This window comes from Ochotona princeps, chromosome X (assembly GCF_030435755.1).
Source record: "Ochotona princeps isolate mOchPri1 chromosome X, mOchPri1.hap1, whole genome shotgun sequence".
Taxonomy (NCBI): domain Eukaryota; kingdom Metazoa; phylum Chordata; class Mammalia; order Lagomorpha; family Ochotonidae; genus Ochotona; species Ochotona princeps.
Window position 1 is genome coordinate 9,516,877 of NC_080865.1, and position 16,282 is coordinate 9,533,158.

The 16,282-nt window shown below is 47.4% G+C and overlaps 2 protein-coding genes across 2 annotated transcripts; both read left to right on the forward strand.

Moving 5' to 3' along the window:
- Window positions 1-501: 501 nt before the first annotated feature.
- LOC101521629 (UV excision repair protein RAD23 homolog B-like) lies at window positions 502-1,647 on the forward strand. The gene has a single exon (XM_036497751.2). The coding sequence runs from the start codon at window positions 502-504 to the stop codon at window positions 1,645-1,647; it is 1,146 nt and encodes a 381-aa protein (XP_036353644.2).
- A 6,489-nt stretch (window positions 1,648-8,136) lies between these two features.
- UXT (ubiquitously expressed prefoldin like chaperone) lies at window positions 8,137-15,815 on the forward strand. Its single transcript, XM_004587885.3, is given in 8 exon segments — window positions 8,137-8,288; window positions 8,470-8,576; window positions 9,432-9,513; window positions 9,670-9,737; window positions 9,999-10,106; window positions 15,457-15,478; window positions 15,480-15,521; window positions 15,717-15,815. Coding segments are annotated over 7 exon segments (474 nt in total). The 5' UTR covers window positions 8,137-8,288; window positions 8,470-8,478; the 3' UTR covers window positions 15,771-15,815.
- Window positions 15,816-16,282: the final 467 nt, after the last annotated feature.

Below are 16,282 nucleotides of genomic sequence, written 5' to 3' on the forward strand. Positions count from 1 at the left end.
CTCTGGGGCCTGCCACCTTCCGCCTCCCGCCTTCCGCCTCCCGCCTTCTGCACCCTCTGGGGCCTCCCGCCTCCCGCCTCGTGCAACCTCTGGGGCCTCCCGCCTTCCGCCACGCTCTGGGGCCTCCCACCTTCCGCCTCCCGCCTTCCGCCTTCCGCCTCCCGCCTTCTGCACCCTCTGGGGCCTCCACCCTTCTGTCTCCTGCACCCTCTGGGGCCTCCCGCCTTCCGCCTCCCTCCTTCCGCCTCCTGCTCCCTCTGGGGCCTGCTGGTGCGGGGCGGGACACAGTTGGCCGCCAAGTGGATCAACGCGGGTGCCTGTGGAGAGGCGTCTGCTCGAGGTGAGCCAGAGCACCCTCAGCCCAGCCTTTCCCCGGGGCCCAGGCCAAGGGCGCCAGCGGGAGACACAGGAGCAGCAGCAGGAGCAGCGCCACCCCGCCAAGGCGCCCCGCCCCGGCGGCCATCACGCGGCCCAGGCCCGGCCGCGCCACAGGCCCGCACCATGCGCCTCACCCTGCAGGCCGGCCCACAGCTCACCTTCCAGGTCGACGTGGACCCCGAGCACACGGTGAGAGCCCTCAAAGAGAAAATCGAGCTGCAGCAGGGCGGGGATGCCTTTCCAGTGGCGCAGCAACGGCTGCTGTATGCCGGCCAAGTGCTCCAGGACGGCGCTGCTCTCAAAGACTACCACCTGGATGAGCACAAAGTGGTAGAGGTGCTGCTGGCCGAGCCCACCGCGGCTGCCACGGCAGGGCCGGCCGTGCCCAGGGCCACGGACACCGGCATGGCCACGGACACTGGCACGGCCAAGGACACCTTCACGGGCACGGGCACGGGCACAGACACGGCCACCAGCACGGCCATGGGCAGGGCCGGGCAGTCACAGCCTGCCCCCTCTGCTGCCCTGGCGTCCTGCCCGTCGGCAGCTGCAGCTCAGGCCCCAGCGCCTGGCCCTGCCTGGACGGCCACCTCCGACACAGCGTCTGCCCAGCCCGCCGCACTCGCTGCCCCTGCGCCTGAGCCACCTGCACCACAGGCGGCACCCGCGCCAGGTGCCACCTTCCCAGCAGCCAGCGACGCGGCCGCCGCCGCCGCCGCCGCCGCCGCAGGACCCTCGACCGGCTCCATGCTGTGGGAACACGCGGCAGGTGCCCTGGCCTCAGGCCCAGCCTATGAGCAGGCCATCACGGACCTCGTGTCCATGGGCTTTGAGCGACGGCAGGTCCTGGCAGCCCTGAGAGCCAGTTACCACAACCCACACCGAGCTGTGGAGTACCTTCTCGTGGGCATCCCTGGACACACAGAAGGGCGGGCCGCGCACCAGCCCCCTGCAGCCGCGGGTCGCAGGGCTGCTGGCTCATCGGCAGACGCTGCGTGGGCAGCGGCGGCAGAGGCTTTGGCATCTTCTAGCAAACAACTGCTGGACTTTCTCAAGACTGGCTCTGGCCCTGCAGGCCTGGCTCGGGGCCAGCAGAGCTCCAGCGAGCTGACAGCCCAGGAACAAGAAGCTATCGACAGGCTGAAGGTCCTGGGCTTTCCTGAAGCACTGGTGAGACGCACGTATCTAGCTTGTGACAAGGACGAGGAGCTGACTGCCAATTTCCTCATAGAGCACTACCTGGAGGAGGACTACCTGGAGGAGGACTGAAGGGAACCCTTGTGTCCTGGGTCCGTCCCCCCTCTGCATGACACCGACCTTGGTCTTGGGTGGTCCACGATGACTGCTGCTGCTTTCGACATTTGGCATTCTGGTTGTAGATGCAAGGGATTTGAGTAGAGTGCCGGGTACCCAGGCAGGGATAGACACGCAGTGGGTCTGCCTCTGCAGCAGGTGCCACAAGTCCCCACCGTGGGTCCCACAGGATGCAACCACAACCTGCTTTCGCCGCTGTGCGTTTCTATGGGAAAGCGTTCAGGAACTTGTCCTGAGTGCTCCGCTTGTCAGTGGACTGCCTCCACAACTGTGGTCTGTCCTCCCTCCCGTGCTAAGACACTGGGTAACCTCTCCTGGGTTTGTGGCTCGCTGGACCCCAGCCAGGCTTGCATTTCGTCTGGATTCCTTTGATCGAGCCCTGGGTCACTTGTCCTGGCTTCCCCTGTTGTCGGTGGACTGCAGCCACACTTGTGTTTTGTCCTGATTGCGGAGATGAATCGCTGCGCACCTTCTGGGTTTCCCCGTCGTCACTCGGCTCCCTCCCCACCCGTGCAGCATACTGCCCTGTTTCCTGTCTTTCCTAGGCACTGCTTTTTGCAGTCACTGCTCCCTCGAGGGCAGTTTTTCTGTTTCGCAGCAACACTAGGTAACAGCTTGGTAAAATTGCCGAAAATAATTGCAGCCACAAGAAACTGAGTGCTACTTCTGGTAAGAATAAAGCAGAGAGCAGCCCATCCCTCTTATCTCGTATTTGGTGTGCGAACGAGAGAAATGGAAGCTCTTTGAATTCAATGTGAAACCCTGCCAAAGAGACAGAAACTACATGAGTAGGCAAAGTTTTGTCGCAGCTCATGGTTTGCTTGTTTTCCTGTTTTTTTATTTCCAGGAGATTGGGTACGCATTCTTGTGTACCCACTAGTCTTTTTGAAATACTGTTTGCAAACCACCTGTGCATAATGGTGCTGCTTCTCATGAGCTTGATGTGTGGGCAAGCTCCTTCTTGCGCATCTCACACTTGGGTGGGCAAAGGGAGAAAGGCAACGCTTGTGTGAAGAAGAGTTCTCGTGTGCATGAGAGCGCTGTTGGTGTTGAAAATGTCCTCGCTGTGTTGACTGTGAGACCCTTCTGGCCTGATGGAGGAAGTGTATGTGTGCAGGCCAAGTCTTGTTGCCATCCACATTATTGTTGCTTGTTTCTCTTGCGGGCAAATGGGTACATGCCTGCTTACTGTGTACCTGACAGGTTTATGGCAATAAAGTTTGAAAGCCAACTTTGCCTGTTTGCTTGGGACATTTCCTTTGTGAATAGAGCACCTTTGGGGCCCCTGGGAGAAATGCAGCCTTCCTGGTCCCCTGTGCTCTCCAGCCCTTTCCCCAGCAAAGTCGTGTTTAGGAGCAAGTCCTGCCGAAATTAGTACCTGCTCCCATATGGGATCTCGGTGCCTTCACAGCACGGACTTTAGCCGCTACGCTATCTCATCAGTCCCAATATTTGGAGTTTTTACTTCCTTATATGAAAAGCTTGGTCCCAGGGATGGCGAGAAGAAAAGACAGATATATCATCCATTTATTGTTTCATTCCCCTAATGCCTGTACCTATTGGGTCTGGCCTATGCCAAAGCCAGGAGGGAAAAATTCCATCTGCATGGGTACTGAAAGAAAACTCTTAACTAGCAAAAAAAAAAAAAAAAAAAAAAGGAAGAAAAGCAAATGTTTTGCAGTTTAGAGCTAGGGTAGGAGAGAGAAAAGCCCTGAGCAGTAGGCAGAGAAGTATGTTTCGTGATAAAAACGTAAAATTCGGGCCCGGCGGCGTGGCCTAGTGGCTAAAGTCCTCGCCTTGAAAGCCCCGGAATCCCATATGGGCGCCGGTTCTAATCCCGGCAGCTCCACTTCCCATCCAGCTCCCTGCTTGTGGCCTGGGAAAGCAGTCGAGGACGGCCCAATGCATTGGGACACTGCACCCGCGTGGGAGACCCGGAAGAGGTTCCTTGTTCCCGGCTTCGGATCGGCGCGCATCGGCCCGTTGCAGCTCACTTGGGGAGTAAATCATCGGACGGAAGATCTTCCTCTCTGTCTCTCCTCCTCTGTGTATATCTGGCTGTAATAAAATGAATAAATCTTTAAAAAAAAAAAAAACGTAAAATTCAATTTTGGTGCCATTTGCACACCTTTGTGAATTCGCTACAAACTACTGAATTGTTACTTCCACACAGTGCATCTTATGATATATGACTTATCTCAACAATGCTGTTTTTTTTTTTTTAAAGATTTATTTATGGGCCCAGTGGCATGGCCTAGCAGCTAAAGTCCTCACCTTGAACACACCGGGATCCCATATAGGTGCCAGTACTAATGCCAGCAGCTCCACTTCCCATCCAGCTCCCTGCTTGTGGCCTGGGAAAGCAGTCGAGGATGGCCCAAAGCCTTGGGACCCTGCACCCGGGTGGGTGACCTGGAGGAAGTTCCTGGCTCCTGGCTTCGGATCGGCGCAACACCAAAAAATATGCAGATGAATGGATGTGGCTGTGTTCCCATAAAACTTTATTGAATGCTGAAATTCAAACTGCATATAATTTTCTGCTACTCCAAACTATTTTGTTGTGACTTTTTTCAAGGACTTAAAAAATAGAAATGGCATTCTTAGCTCATAGGGTATAAGATAACACCATGGGTCAGCAAACTAAATGTTCAGAAAATAGATGAAGAGGTTGTAATGGAGTATTGTACAAGTGACAATACCAGAGTTACAACGTAGTGATGTCTAAATCCATAAGCCCTTTTGAAAAAGATTTATTTATTTGAAATGCACAGAGAGATCTCCCATCTACTAGTTCACTCACTAAAGTGTCACAATAGCTAGGGTGGTCCAGGCCAACCAAAGCTGAAGCCAGGAGACAGGAGCTCCATCCACGCCGCCCAGGTGGGTGGCAGGGCTCCAAGGACTTGAGTCGTTTGCTCTACTGCTTTCCCAGGTACATTGGTATGGATCTTAGATCCATAAATTCTACTGTTAGAAATTTATCACTAGGGGTCGGCATTTGGGGACCACAGGCTAAGCTGCTGACATTCCCTATTGAAGGACCAGCTGCGGTCCTGGCTGCTCCATTTGTGATCCCTTAAAATGTGCCTACGAAGTCACTGGAGGATGTTCCACACACCTGGGCCCCTGCCACGCACTTGGGAAACCAAGATAAAGTTCCAGGTTCCTAACTTCATCCTGGACCAGTCCCAGCTTTTATTTTGGCCACTTTGGGTATAAATCAATGCATGAAAGACCTCTCTGTGTCACTCTACTCATCCAATAAATAAACCTTTCTTTTTTAAATAGGATTTTAGGGGGGCAGTGCAGCGGCATAGTAGGCTAAGCTTCCACCTGCAGTGCTGGCATCCCATATGAGCACTGATTCAAGTCCTGGCTGCTGCAGCTCCTTGTTTGTAGCCTGGAAAAGTAGTGGAGTATTGCCCAAATCCTTTGGCTCCTGCACCCAAGTGGGAGACCTAGAGGAAGTTCCTGGTTCCTGGCTTCAAACTCGCCCAGCTCTGGCCCTTTGCAGCCATTTGAAGCGTAAACCAGCAGAAGGGAGATATCTCTGTTTCTTTCTTTCTTTCTCTCTCTCTCTCTAACTCTGTCTTTCCAATAAAAATAAATATTTTTAAATGAATAAAAAATAGAATTTTTTATCAGGAACTAATTAAGGTTGCATTGAAAAATATGGAAACAGATACAAACATCCTATCCCATATTATAATACAAAGTCACAGAGAAATGGCTCCAAAATCAGAAGCAGCCATGTCAACAATGATTTTGTCAACTGGAGAGAAAATAAATGTGGCTAAATATTCACAACTGGCGAATCTCAGTGAAAGACTCTCTGGGGTTCCCTGTTAACTTTAGAATAGCATAGCAATGTAAAAATACAATTGGACATATCTAACTAAAAAATCGGGGTTGATGTTGCCAGGGGCTGGTATTGCGGTGCAGGATGTTAAGCTGCTGCTTGGAACACAAGGATCTAATACTGGAATGCCAGTTCAAGTTCCAGCTACTATGCCTTTCCCATCGTGCTTCTTTAATGTGCCTTGGAATTAGCAGGTGATGACGTAAGTACTTGGTTGCCCGCCACCCACATGGGAGTTCCAGACAGAGTTCTAGGCTCCTGGCTTCACCCTGGCCTAGCCATCACTGCTGTGGACTTCTGGGAAGTAAACCAACAGACAGAAGATTTCTCTGTCTCATTTTTTGTCAATCTGCTTTTCAGATAAAGTAAATACATATACATCCTTTAAAGTAGGAAAAGTAATTTTTGTGAAATATAATAGACCTCCCCAGATCCATCTTCAGCCCATCAGAACTGTGTTCTTACTGTTGAATAAAGATACCAATTGCTTTCTGTATTTCATAGGAAAGTGGTAGAATTTAACCAGATGCTTGTCTAAATTTGTTTAAATCACAACCGTGTTCTGGCACAGAGATTACACATCATTGATAGGGACCCAACTATAGCTGTGATGTCGGCATCTCATATAGGGTGCTGGTTCGAGTCCTGCCTGCTCTGCCTAGAATCCAGCTCCCTGAAAACGCTCATGGGAAAGCAACTAAGGTTGGCCCCAATACGTGGGTCCCTGTTATTCCTGTGCAAGATCCTGATGGAGCAACCAGTTCCTCCTGGTCTTAGCTGAGACGAGCCCCTGCTGTTATGACCATTTAGGGAGTAAATCAGCAAAAGGAAGGAAGATTCTTTCTTTCTCATTTTGCCTTTCAAATAAACACATCTTTAAAAAAAAAAAAATCATGCTAGGGCCTGGCAGGATGGCCTGCCTAGTGGCTAAATCTTCACCTTGCAAGCACTGGAATCCCATATGGGTGTAAGTTCATGTCCCGGCTACTCCACTTCCCATCCAGCTCCCTGCTTATGGCCAGGGAAAGCAGTCAAGGATGGCTCAAAGCCTTGGGACCCTACAGCAGCATGGGAGACCTGGGGGAAGCCCTTGGCTCCTGGCTTCAGATCAGCTCAATTCCGGGTGTTACAGCCATTTGGTGAGTGAACCAGTGGATGAAAGATCTCTTTCTGTCTCTCTTATCTGTAAATCTGTATTTCAATTTTTTAAAAGAAAATTTTAAAAATTCATGATAAATATAATTTTAACTAAATGTATATGAGACATAAAAAAGAGGGCACTTCAGAAAGTTTATGGAAAATGGAATTAAAATATAAAAGCTATTTTGGTGCAAAAAATTTTGAAAGACATGTATATAGAGTCTTCAATTAAAACTTTATGGAAAAAATCACATTATGAAAAAAACTATACATAGGTTTCAAAAACATTGAACCAACATAATCTTATCATTCTTTAAATTACTGATTTTATTTGCATTGTATTTGAAGAACAGAGAGACAGAGAATGATCTTCTATCCTCTGGTACACTCCTTAAATGCTTTCAACAGCCAGCACTGAGCCAGATGAAATAAGGAGTCCAGCACTTCATCTGGCTTTCCCACATAGTGTAGAGGGAGTCAGCTACACCAGCCATCACCTACTGCCTCCCAGGGTAAGAGTCAGCAGAAACTTGGCTCCAGAGTGAAGGAGCATGCACTCCAACCAGGCACTCCAACAACTATGTGATGCCATCATTTTAAGCAAGGGCTTAATCATTGTACCAAAATACACTTAGCTTTTAATTCCATTTTTCCACAAACCTATAAAAGAACTAATGCTAAAACAAATAAAGCAAAATTGAAACTCCAATGTTTCCTTTACAATCACCTTGTTCTGAAGGCAAAGCTTAACAGGTTTGAAAATTTGGAAACAACCAATTTTTCACACACACACACACACACACACACACACACAAATCCTGACTTCACTGTCAGGTAGGGGTGAGGGCACTGTGCCCTGCAAGTAGGAATAGTATTTAGGGGGTGCTGGTGGTCTAGGCTCAGGCTAAGACTCCTTGGGTTAGAAGGTACGGATTGAAAATGTAAGATGCAAAATAAAATCAGGCGGTCGAGTGCATACAAATGAAAAGCTTGGCCTTTTCAGTAAAAACGCGGGATTCTACAAGACAGAAGCGTTCTGTGGAAAACTCCCACAACCCGCCACAGCACTGCCAACCTCTACTTGAGCTCTAGTTTTATATTGTGTATCTTCAGAGCTACAACCTTCAAAGATAAATTCTAAAAAAATGTGTCCCCGTTTCAAAAAAAAACTTTTTAAATGCTCATACTCGTCCCCAATTATGGGAAGTGAAAGGGCAAACCTCCCGCGTGAAAAGTTTATTCTGAACGCTTCACTCCCTAGCGCTACACGCACCTGCGTGTTCCATCACGCCTAGAACCCGCCAAAACCCCCGTAGCCACGTGCAGTGCCCAAAGGCTCTACGCGCCGCTTTAGCAGCCTCCAGCGGGCCGGCTTGTGGCCAGAGAGTCCGCTCCTACGCGTTACAGTCCTCCCGGATCCCCTCACATTCCGTAAAGTCCCGCCCTTCTCTTCCCTTTGGTGGATCTTACCTCCTTTCAGACCGCCCATCCCCAGCTGGTTATTTGGTTGGTCAGCGCGCTTGTTGCTACGTAATTCACCCGCGCCACCCGGAAGCCGCGGTTGTACCAACCCGTTCTTATTGCCGGCGGCCCTCAGGTAAGGGGCCGCGTTTTGGTGTCCCTCGGTAGCCGAGTCCTGGAGTTGGGAAGGACAGAAGGTGGACCCCCCCCAGCATGACCCGGACGTGCTCATTTCCCAACCTTGAGAGGGTGGAGATGAACTGTGCATGAGTCCATAGTGAAGTGGTCAATGTGGTCTTCCCCTCCCCCCTCCCCAGGAGCCCGTAATGGAGACGCCCCCTAAAGGGCGGGTGGTGGAGGCCACGGGCGAGAAAGTACTGCGCTATGAGGCCTTCATCAGTGACGTGCTACAGCGGGACTTGCGGTGAGTGACAGCGAGAGGGGCGGGGCCTGCAGGATATTCCACGTGGTGGATGGGGCGTTTGGAGTCCGGGCCAAGCCTTCGGATTGGTGGGCGACACATCCGGAGCCCATCCCCACGCGCTTCTCTAAGGGGGAAGGGGAAGCAACTTCCGGGGTGCAATCGGGCTGGGACTTGCGATTCGAAAGGCGTGCGTGCGCATGCGCGGACCGCGATGGCTTTAGAGTCAAGTTCCCGAGCTACTGGGGCTTGAGCTCTGGCTAGGCTATTTTGCCATCCACGTAAATAACGGACCTACCTTCTTTCTGTGTCTTACAAATCTTTCAAATCAGTGAAATGAAGAAATTACAGAACCTTACTCATGCCATGATTTTGAGTGTCCAGTGTGATGTCAAATATACTAAGTGTTCAAGGAGTATGAAGAGATATTATTTCTGTCCTTGGTTATCTGAACCGGAAGTGTGGTGTTAGAACTTGGACTATGAGCAGCCTGAAAAGAATGTAGGAATTTTCTGGGATGATGATGACACATACTGATTGGCATTGGGAGTAAAATGTAACAACACTTAAAGAGTTAATACATTTATAAGCCTTATGATTTGGAAGGCATTATTCTAAATCTTTTATAGTAAGTTTTCATTCAATCCGAATGCCTCTACATGATCATAATGTCACCCCTATTTTATAGTTGAAAAAGCCAAATAGATTACTTGCCAAAGTCACACATCTGGGTAAGACCCAGGTAGTCTGACCCAGGGTCCCAAAATCTTAACTTCTGCACTGAAAGGAGAGCATAATAACATGAGACCTTTGGTGAGGTGTGGCCTGTTGGTCACCATTGTATTTTTGTCCCATTAGGAAGGTGCTGGACCATCGAGACAAGGTGTATGAGCAGCTGGCCAAATACCTTCAACTAAGAAATGTCATTGAACGACTCCAGGTAGACATCAGGGTTGGATGCTCTTTTTTATTTTGTTTTGCTTTTGGTTTTGAAGGTGCATGTGAGGGAAGTGGGAAGAGAGACCCTAGACTGAAACCTTTTATCTGAGCTGAAAGCTGACCACTGACCCCTGCCTCTTTTTCTCTGGCCCTACAGGAAGCTAAGCACTCGGAGTTATTTATGCAGGTGGATTTGGGCTGTAACTTCTTCGTTGACACAGTGGTGTGAGTGTCTACTACCCTCCGGAGCCCTTCCTTCATGGAACAGATACTTTTTCAGCATCTGTTATGTACCAGACACTGCTAGATTTTATAACCATTAGGATATAAGCTAAGTATTGGGGATATGACAGGAAATAAAATGGAATAAAATCCCTGCCTCCTCAGAAATTCAAAATGGGGATGGAGAGGGGATGAACAGTTTTAACTGTGGTATGATGAACAGTAATAAGAACCTCTTGCAATTCTTCTAACCTCTCTCCTCAGCCCAGATACTTCACGCATCTACGTGGCCCTGGGATACGGTTTTTTCCTGGAATTGACACTGGCAGAAGCTCTCAAATTTATTGATCGTAAGAGCTCTCTTCTCACAGAGTAAGTCCATTTTGTGAAGGGAGTATCTAAAGACAGAACCATTTCCAACACTCTTTTCCCTTAACTTAGAGACCCAGCTTCCCTGTTCTTCAGACATGGGTCTAAGGGAGTGGATATGCAAAGCTCAGCCCCAAGGCTAGCACGTAATAAACATTCCAGTTAAGCGGTCTTTGAATAATTCAGTCATACAAACAGATTGGGCATCTTTTACTGAGCATGCTCTGTGCTTGAGTGGTGATACAGCAGTGAACAAAACCGAAGCAAGCTCCCATTCTAGAGGGACTGTGGTATTATACCCGGCTACAGCTGTGACAGCAGCTCCATGAGGCCTCAGTGTAAGTAACAGTAAAACAAGTTACCTCTAACTTCACCTGCTGATTTTCCAGCTAATTCATTATACTCCTGCCAAGGTAACTTTCACATGCCTCTTTAAATGTCCCAGGAATGCTGCCACCCTAGAGCAGATGCAGTGGCTATTCTCCCTGCCATATTCTTTCCCCAGTACACCTGTGGTTTCTCTTCTCCTCACTCAATTGCCCTGCTTAAATATTCTTTCCTCATCAACAAGGTCTTTCATAGACTTAGTATGTACTTGCAATCCCTAAGACTCTTGATTTCATTTATCTGCTTTTTCTCTTAATTTTTCTTCTGTACTTATTACCTCCTAACACTTCTTGTATAATTTGTGTCTTTGTTACACATGTAGTGTCCTCCAGGATATAAGCTTTACAAAGGGAGAATTTTTGTGTAGACCCCAGGTGATTAGAATAATACATAGCATGCAGTAAATCATCTGTGTGTGTTGAATGTATTTGAAAGGGATTCTGAAAGCAAACTGATGTGGTCAAAGAAATAAACCTGCATTGGTGACGATGGGGAGAGAAAGTATGGGTTCCAGTTGAGTTTAAGTTGTTGGATATGGAAGGACAGTTGGGAGTATAGATGATGGGTTTGAAATGTACCTGAGGAAAGCCTCCCAGCAGAGATTCCATTTTGAGTTATTTGAATAAGCGAGCCATGGGACTTTCTGAAGAACATTCCTGTAAAGGGCAGCAATGCACCTGGCCTGCTAGAGGAAGCTACTAAGAGGCACGCATGGCCCAGATGGAACAGGTGTGAGGGATGTGAGCATTACGCTTAGATTAACAACATCTCACAAGTGTGAATACTACTGATTTAAAATTCCTTCTTCGGAAACAATATTGACATAATAGCATTACCCACTTCCCTATCCCCCTGAACCTTTTTTTTTTTCTTTTTTTTCTTCTTTTTCCTTTAACTGTAATTAACTATGTAAAGATTGTCAACAACAATACAATAAAATAGATTAAAAAAAAAAAAAACAACTATTTGGGGAGTGAACTAGCAGATGGAAGATCTCTCCTCTTTCTCTCTTTCCATAATTCTCCTTGGATAATAATAAATATTTTTAAACTTAAAAAAAAATAAAATTCCTTCTTCGTTGTTTATTCCTACATTAATTTCTTCCAGAGTTACCTCCCTTTGTTTTTTAGTATTTTTTTTTCTTTTTCAGGTGTTTTTTGAATTTCTGTTTTAGTGAACTCAAAATAGTATCAGACCTGCTGAGAAGTCTAAGTCTTAATAATCACACCAGTTAGTAAATAGTTTGATCAAGGGTTGTTCTGCTTTCACTATCAATCCAATTCCAAACTGGTAGTCATTTAGACCAAGTCTAGTCTTTATAACAAAGCTTTTCTTTTTGTATCACAGGATTCCTGGGTCTTTGAGATACATTTAAAAGTTTTGAGACCCAGTATTTTTCCTAAAAATTAGGTATGTAACTTGTCAGTGCCTGTCCCCCTACCTAATCTATTAGAGTAGTAAAAAATGTGGTTGACTCTCTCATGCTTTAATATTAGTTGGATTTTCTAGACATTTCATCTTTGTAGGATAAAAATGTGAGTCTGTAGGCTTTCCTCCTCAAAATATGATCATTTGGTACGTTCTTTCTGATTATTTCATGTATTCAAAACTGCCCAGAGGTGCTTCCTGTTCTTAGTCTATATCTTTGGGGATGGAGGAGAGCAAGCCTCTATATATTCTTTCCTGCTAAGCATCAAAGAGTGCACATCCACATCTTACAAAGAGACATGTAATTATAGAAAAGCAGTAGTAACAAACATTCCTTCTGTGTTACAACTGGAATGTGATAGACTTCATATTTTTCTCCATTTAAGGGTTAAAGTCTAGCCATTCATAAACTAAACTTGTTTCATTGTTTCAGTAATTGTTTTTTCTCACTTTTTTTTTTTAAGATTTATTCATTTTATTACAGCCAGATATACACAGAGGAGGAGAGACAGAGAGGAAGATCTTCCGTCCAATGGTTCACTCCCCAAGTGAGCCGCAACGGGCCGATGCGCGCCGATCCGATGCCGGGAACCTGGAACCTCTTCCGGGTCTCCCACGCGGGTGCAGTGTCCCAATGCATTGGGCCGTCCTCAACTGTTTTCCCAGGCCACAAGCAGGGAGCTGGATGGGAAGTGGAGCTGCCAGGATTAGAACTGGCGCCCATATGGGATCCTGGGGCTTTCAAGGCGAGGACTTTAGCCGCTAGGCCACGCCGCCGGGCCCTTTTTCTCACTTTTTAAGGACAGTAATTAATTTTGTTCTTTTAAAAAAATATTTGTTTATTTGAAAGGCAGAGTTAAGTTAAAGAGACAAGGAGGGAGAAACAGATTTTTTCAGCTGCTGGTTCACTCCCCAAATGGCTGCAATGGCAAAGCTGGCAAGACCAAAAAACCAGGAGCTTGGAATTCCATCCAGCTTTCCCATGTGGGTTTCGGGGGCCCAGAGCTTGGATCATCTGCTTTTTCAGGTGCATTAGCAGAGAGATGGATTTCAAGTAGAGTAGACAAGACATGAATCAGTGCCATAAAAGATGCCAGTATTTTAAGTGATAGCTTAACCTGTGCCACAACCCTCCCCCCTGTTCTTTTTGATATTAAAAAGAACAGCTATGGATGTGATCAACTTTATTCCCTCCTGTCTTTTTTTTTTTCTTAAAGGTTTATTTTTTTTTTATTGGAAAGGCAGATCACATTTACAGAGAGGAAGAGACAGAGAAGGATTTTCCATCTGCTGGTTCACTCCCCAAATGACTACAACAGCTGGAGCTGAGCTGATCTGAAGCCAGGAGCCTCTTCTAGGTTTCCCCACAACGCTGCAGGGTGTCAAGGTTTTGAGCTGTCCTCTACTGCTTTCCTAGACCATAAGCAGGGAGCTGGATATATCCCCTGTTCTTTGAGCACTACCCCAAATAACCTCAAAAGTATTATCACTCTAGAAACAGCACCGTGCTTCATTTTTGATCTCTAAATGTAGATTTAACAGTTTTGTGTTTCAGCTTCCTTTGAGTGCAATAATCCTTCACTTATTCAGCACTGCCCCACACTTCTGGATACAGGAAATGCAACACAATAAAACATATGAAAAACTTCACGCTCACATAGCTGACATTCTAGTCAGGGAAGACAGACAATAAACAAATAAATGTAATATGAGGCAATTAAAAAAATGAACATTAAGATTTATTTATATCTTCATTTATTTATTTTAGAAAGATTTACAGAGAGAAGGAGAAACACAGAGAAAGAGCTTCCATCTGCTGGTTCACTCCCCAAATGGCTGCAGTTGCTGGAACTGAGCCAATTTAAAGCTGGGAACCAGGAGCTTCCTTGGGGTCTCCCATATGGGTGCCGGGTTCGAAAGCTTTGGGCCATCCTCCACTGTTTTTCCATGGGATAAGCAGGGAACTGGATGGGAAGTGGAGCATCTGGGATATGAAGTGGTGCCCATATCGGATCCTGACACTTTTAGGTGAAGGATTAGCCGACTGAGGCATCATGCTGGCCCCCTGTATACTTAATTTCTAAGTTTCTGATCTCCTGGCTGTTCCTCAAAAAAAAATTCTTCCCTGCCACTGGGCCTTTTTGTGGGAGACATTGACATTGCTGCACTCTTTCTTATTCAGTTCCTTCTCATTCTCATTCTTTCGGAAGATTTCAACCTGTCCGGATTCTTTGGGGCGAGAGCTGATGCAAACTGCCTTACAATTGACTGGTTCATGTAGCTCAGCAGTCCAGAGCCAGAATGGTTTTAGGCACCTCTGGCTTCAGATTTCTTAAGCCTTGGCATCTGCCCTGAGTCCTAGCTCGCACCCAAGGTCCAGCCATTTGCTAAGTCCTGTTGGCTCTACCTGCAAAATGCATGCCAAATCCGGTCATCTCTCATCCCTTTGACAGGCAGCCACTGTTGTCAGAGCCTCCTTGGCTCACCCAGTATACTGTACACTAGCTCTCCTTATTTCCATTCACTCCTCAACCCAGCATCCAGATGATGTTTTTTTTTTTTTTTTAAAGATTACTTATTAGAAAGACATTTACAGAGGAGAGACAGAAAGATCTTCCATCTGCTGATTCACAAGCTGAGCCAATCTGAAGCCAGGAACCAGGAGCTCCCTCAGGTTCTCCCACACAGCTCCAGGGCCCCGAGGTCTTGGGCCATCCTCCACTGCTTTCTCAGGTCAGAAGTAGGGAGCTGGATGGAAAGTGGAGCAGATGGGACATGAAGCGGCGCCCAAATGGGACCCCTGCGCTTGCAATTAGAGGATTAGTCATGGTGGTAGGCCCAGATGTATGCTTGTAAATCCAGTTCACTTCACCTCCCAGCCCTTACCAGGCTTCTAGTTCACGTAATAGAAATGCCCAGACTTTTAACCTGGCCTTGTTGGTTTTACACACTCTGCCTCCCACCCACCCCCCATCTCTACTGTCTGACCACACCTGTTACAGTACCGCTCATTCTTCTCCAGCCAAATGGTCCTGTTAGCTATGCTTCAAACATGCCAGGCAAACTCCCACCTCAGTACCATTGTCTTGGCTACTCCTTGTGTGTAGAGTACCCATCCTTCATGTAGCACTATTAGCTTCTTTATGGCTTGACTCAAAATGCTTTTCAATGAAGCTGCCCCCAGGTACCCCATTGCACTTTCATTGTCTTTCCCTCACTGCTTACTTTTTGCATTGTACTTAGAGCCATTTGACATACTGTGGATCTTATTCCATCATTTATTTGTCTGTCTCTCTTAAGAATCTGAGCCCCCTGAAGCCAGGAAATTTGTATATTGTGTTTGCTGCTGTCCCCCCAGTTCCTAAAACCAACATACAGTAGATGTTTGGTAATCCTTGAATCAGGTCCAGACTGTGATCAGCCACCTCTACATAGCAGATTGGTAAAAGTCCTCCTGGATCTAAGTAGTTGAAGTGATGAGGAAGAGTCATCTTTGTAAGTGGGGCCCACTTTGCCCATTGTTTTTTCTTTTCTCCAGGCTCAGCAACAGCCTCACCAAGGGACTCCATGACTATCAAGGCCCATATCCACATGTTGCTAGAGGTGAGAGCAGTGCAGCCCACTCCCCGCCTCTACCTCCAGATGTGGTTAGGGTGATGACCTGAAGAAGGGAGAGAGCCAGCCTCGGAAACGACCATCTTTCCCTCTGAACTGGATCGGGGGGGGGGGAGTTCAGAACAAGCCTGAGGAGGGGTCTAGACCCATTCTATTATAAAAACCCTCTGTCCTCTTTTTCAGGGGCTTAGAGAACTACAAGGCCTGCAGAATTTCCCAGAGAAGCCTCGCCATTGACTACTCGCCCCATCCTCTGACATTAAAGAGCCTGAATGCCTTTGAGTCACATGGCCCTTCTTTTACCCCTAAATCCCTGATGGTTACTAAGGTACCCTGTTTCTGGGATCCAACGTTAACTGGGAGGTTTAGTTTTTCTATGGATCCTTTAAAGCAACCTGGAAGTCCTGCCTCCAGCTTGTTGCCTGGCAGACTTTGCTGCTTGACTTTAGGTTCTCCCCTCTGTGTCACCGTGGCAACCTGCCTCCCCCCCCCCATTCCTTCCATTCTTTTTTCCTGGACAGCATCCTTTGAATTGCCTTAGAGAATGGACCGATTCAAGGTGGAGGTTTGTTCCCATGGCAATCAGCCGTTCACTAGTAGCCCTAAGGTTTACACAAATCGTTCCACAGGTACCATCAATTACACCCACGCCAGTTAGCCTCGCCCCAGCTTCTAAATGGTTCCAGCTGCCAGCAATAGGTGCCGAGGCAGAGTGTGCCCTCTCTGGCCCAACCCCTATGTTAGGTTAA

Bases quoted from the DNA above. Each gene is read 5' to 3' on its own strand.
- LOC101521629 (XM_036497751.2), top strand. From the start codon at position 502: ATGCGCCTCACCCTGCAGGCCGGCCCACAGCTCACCTTCCAGGTCGAC.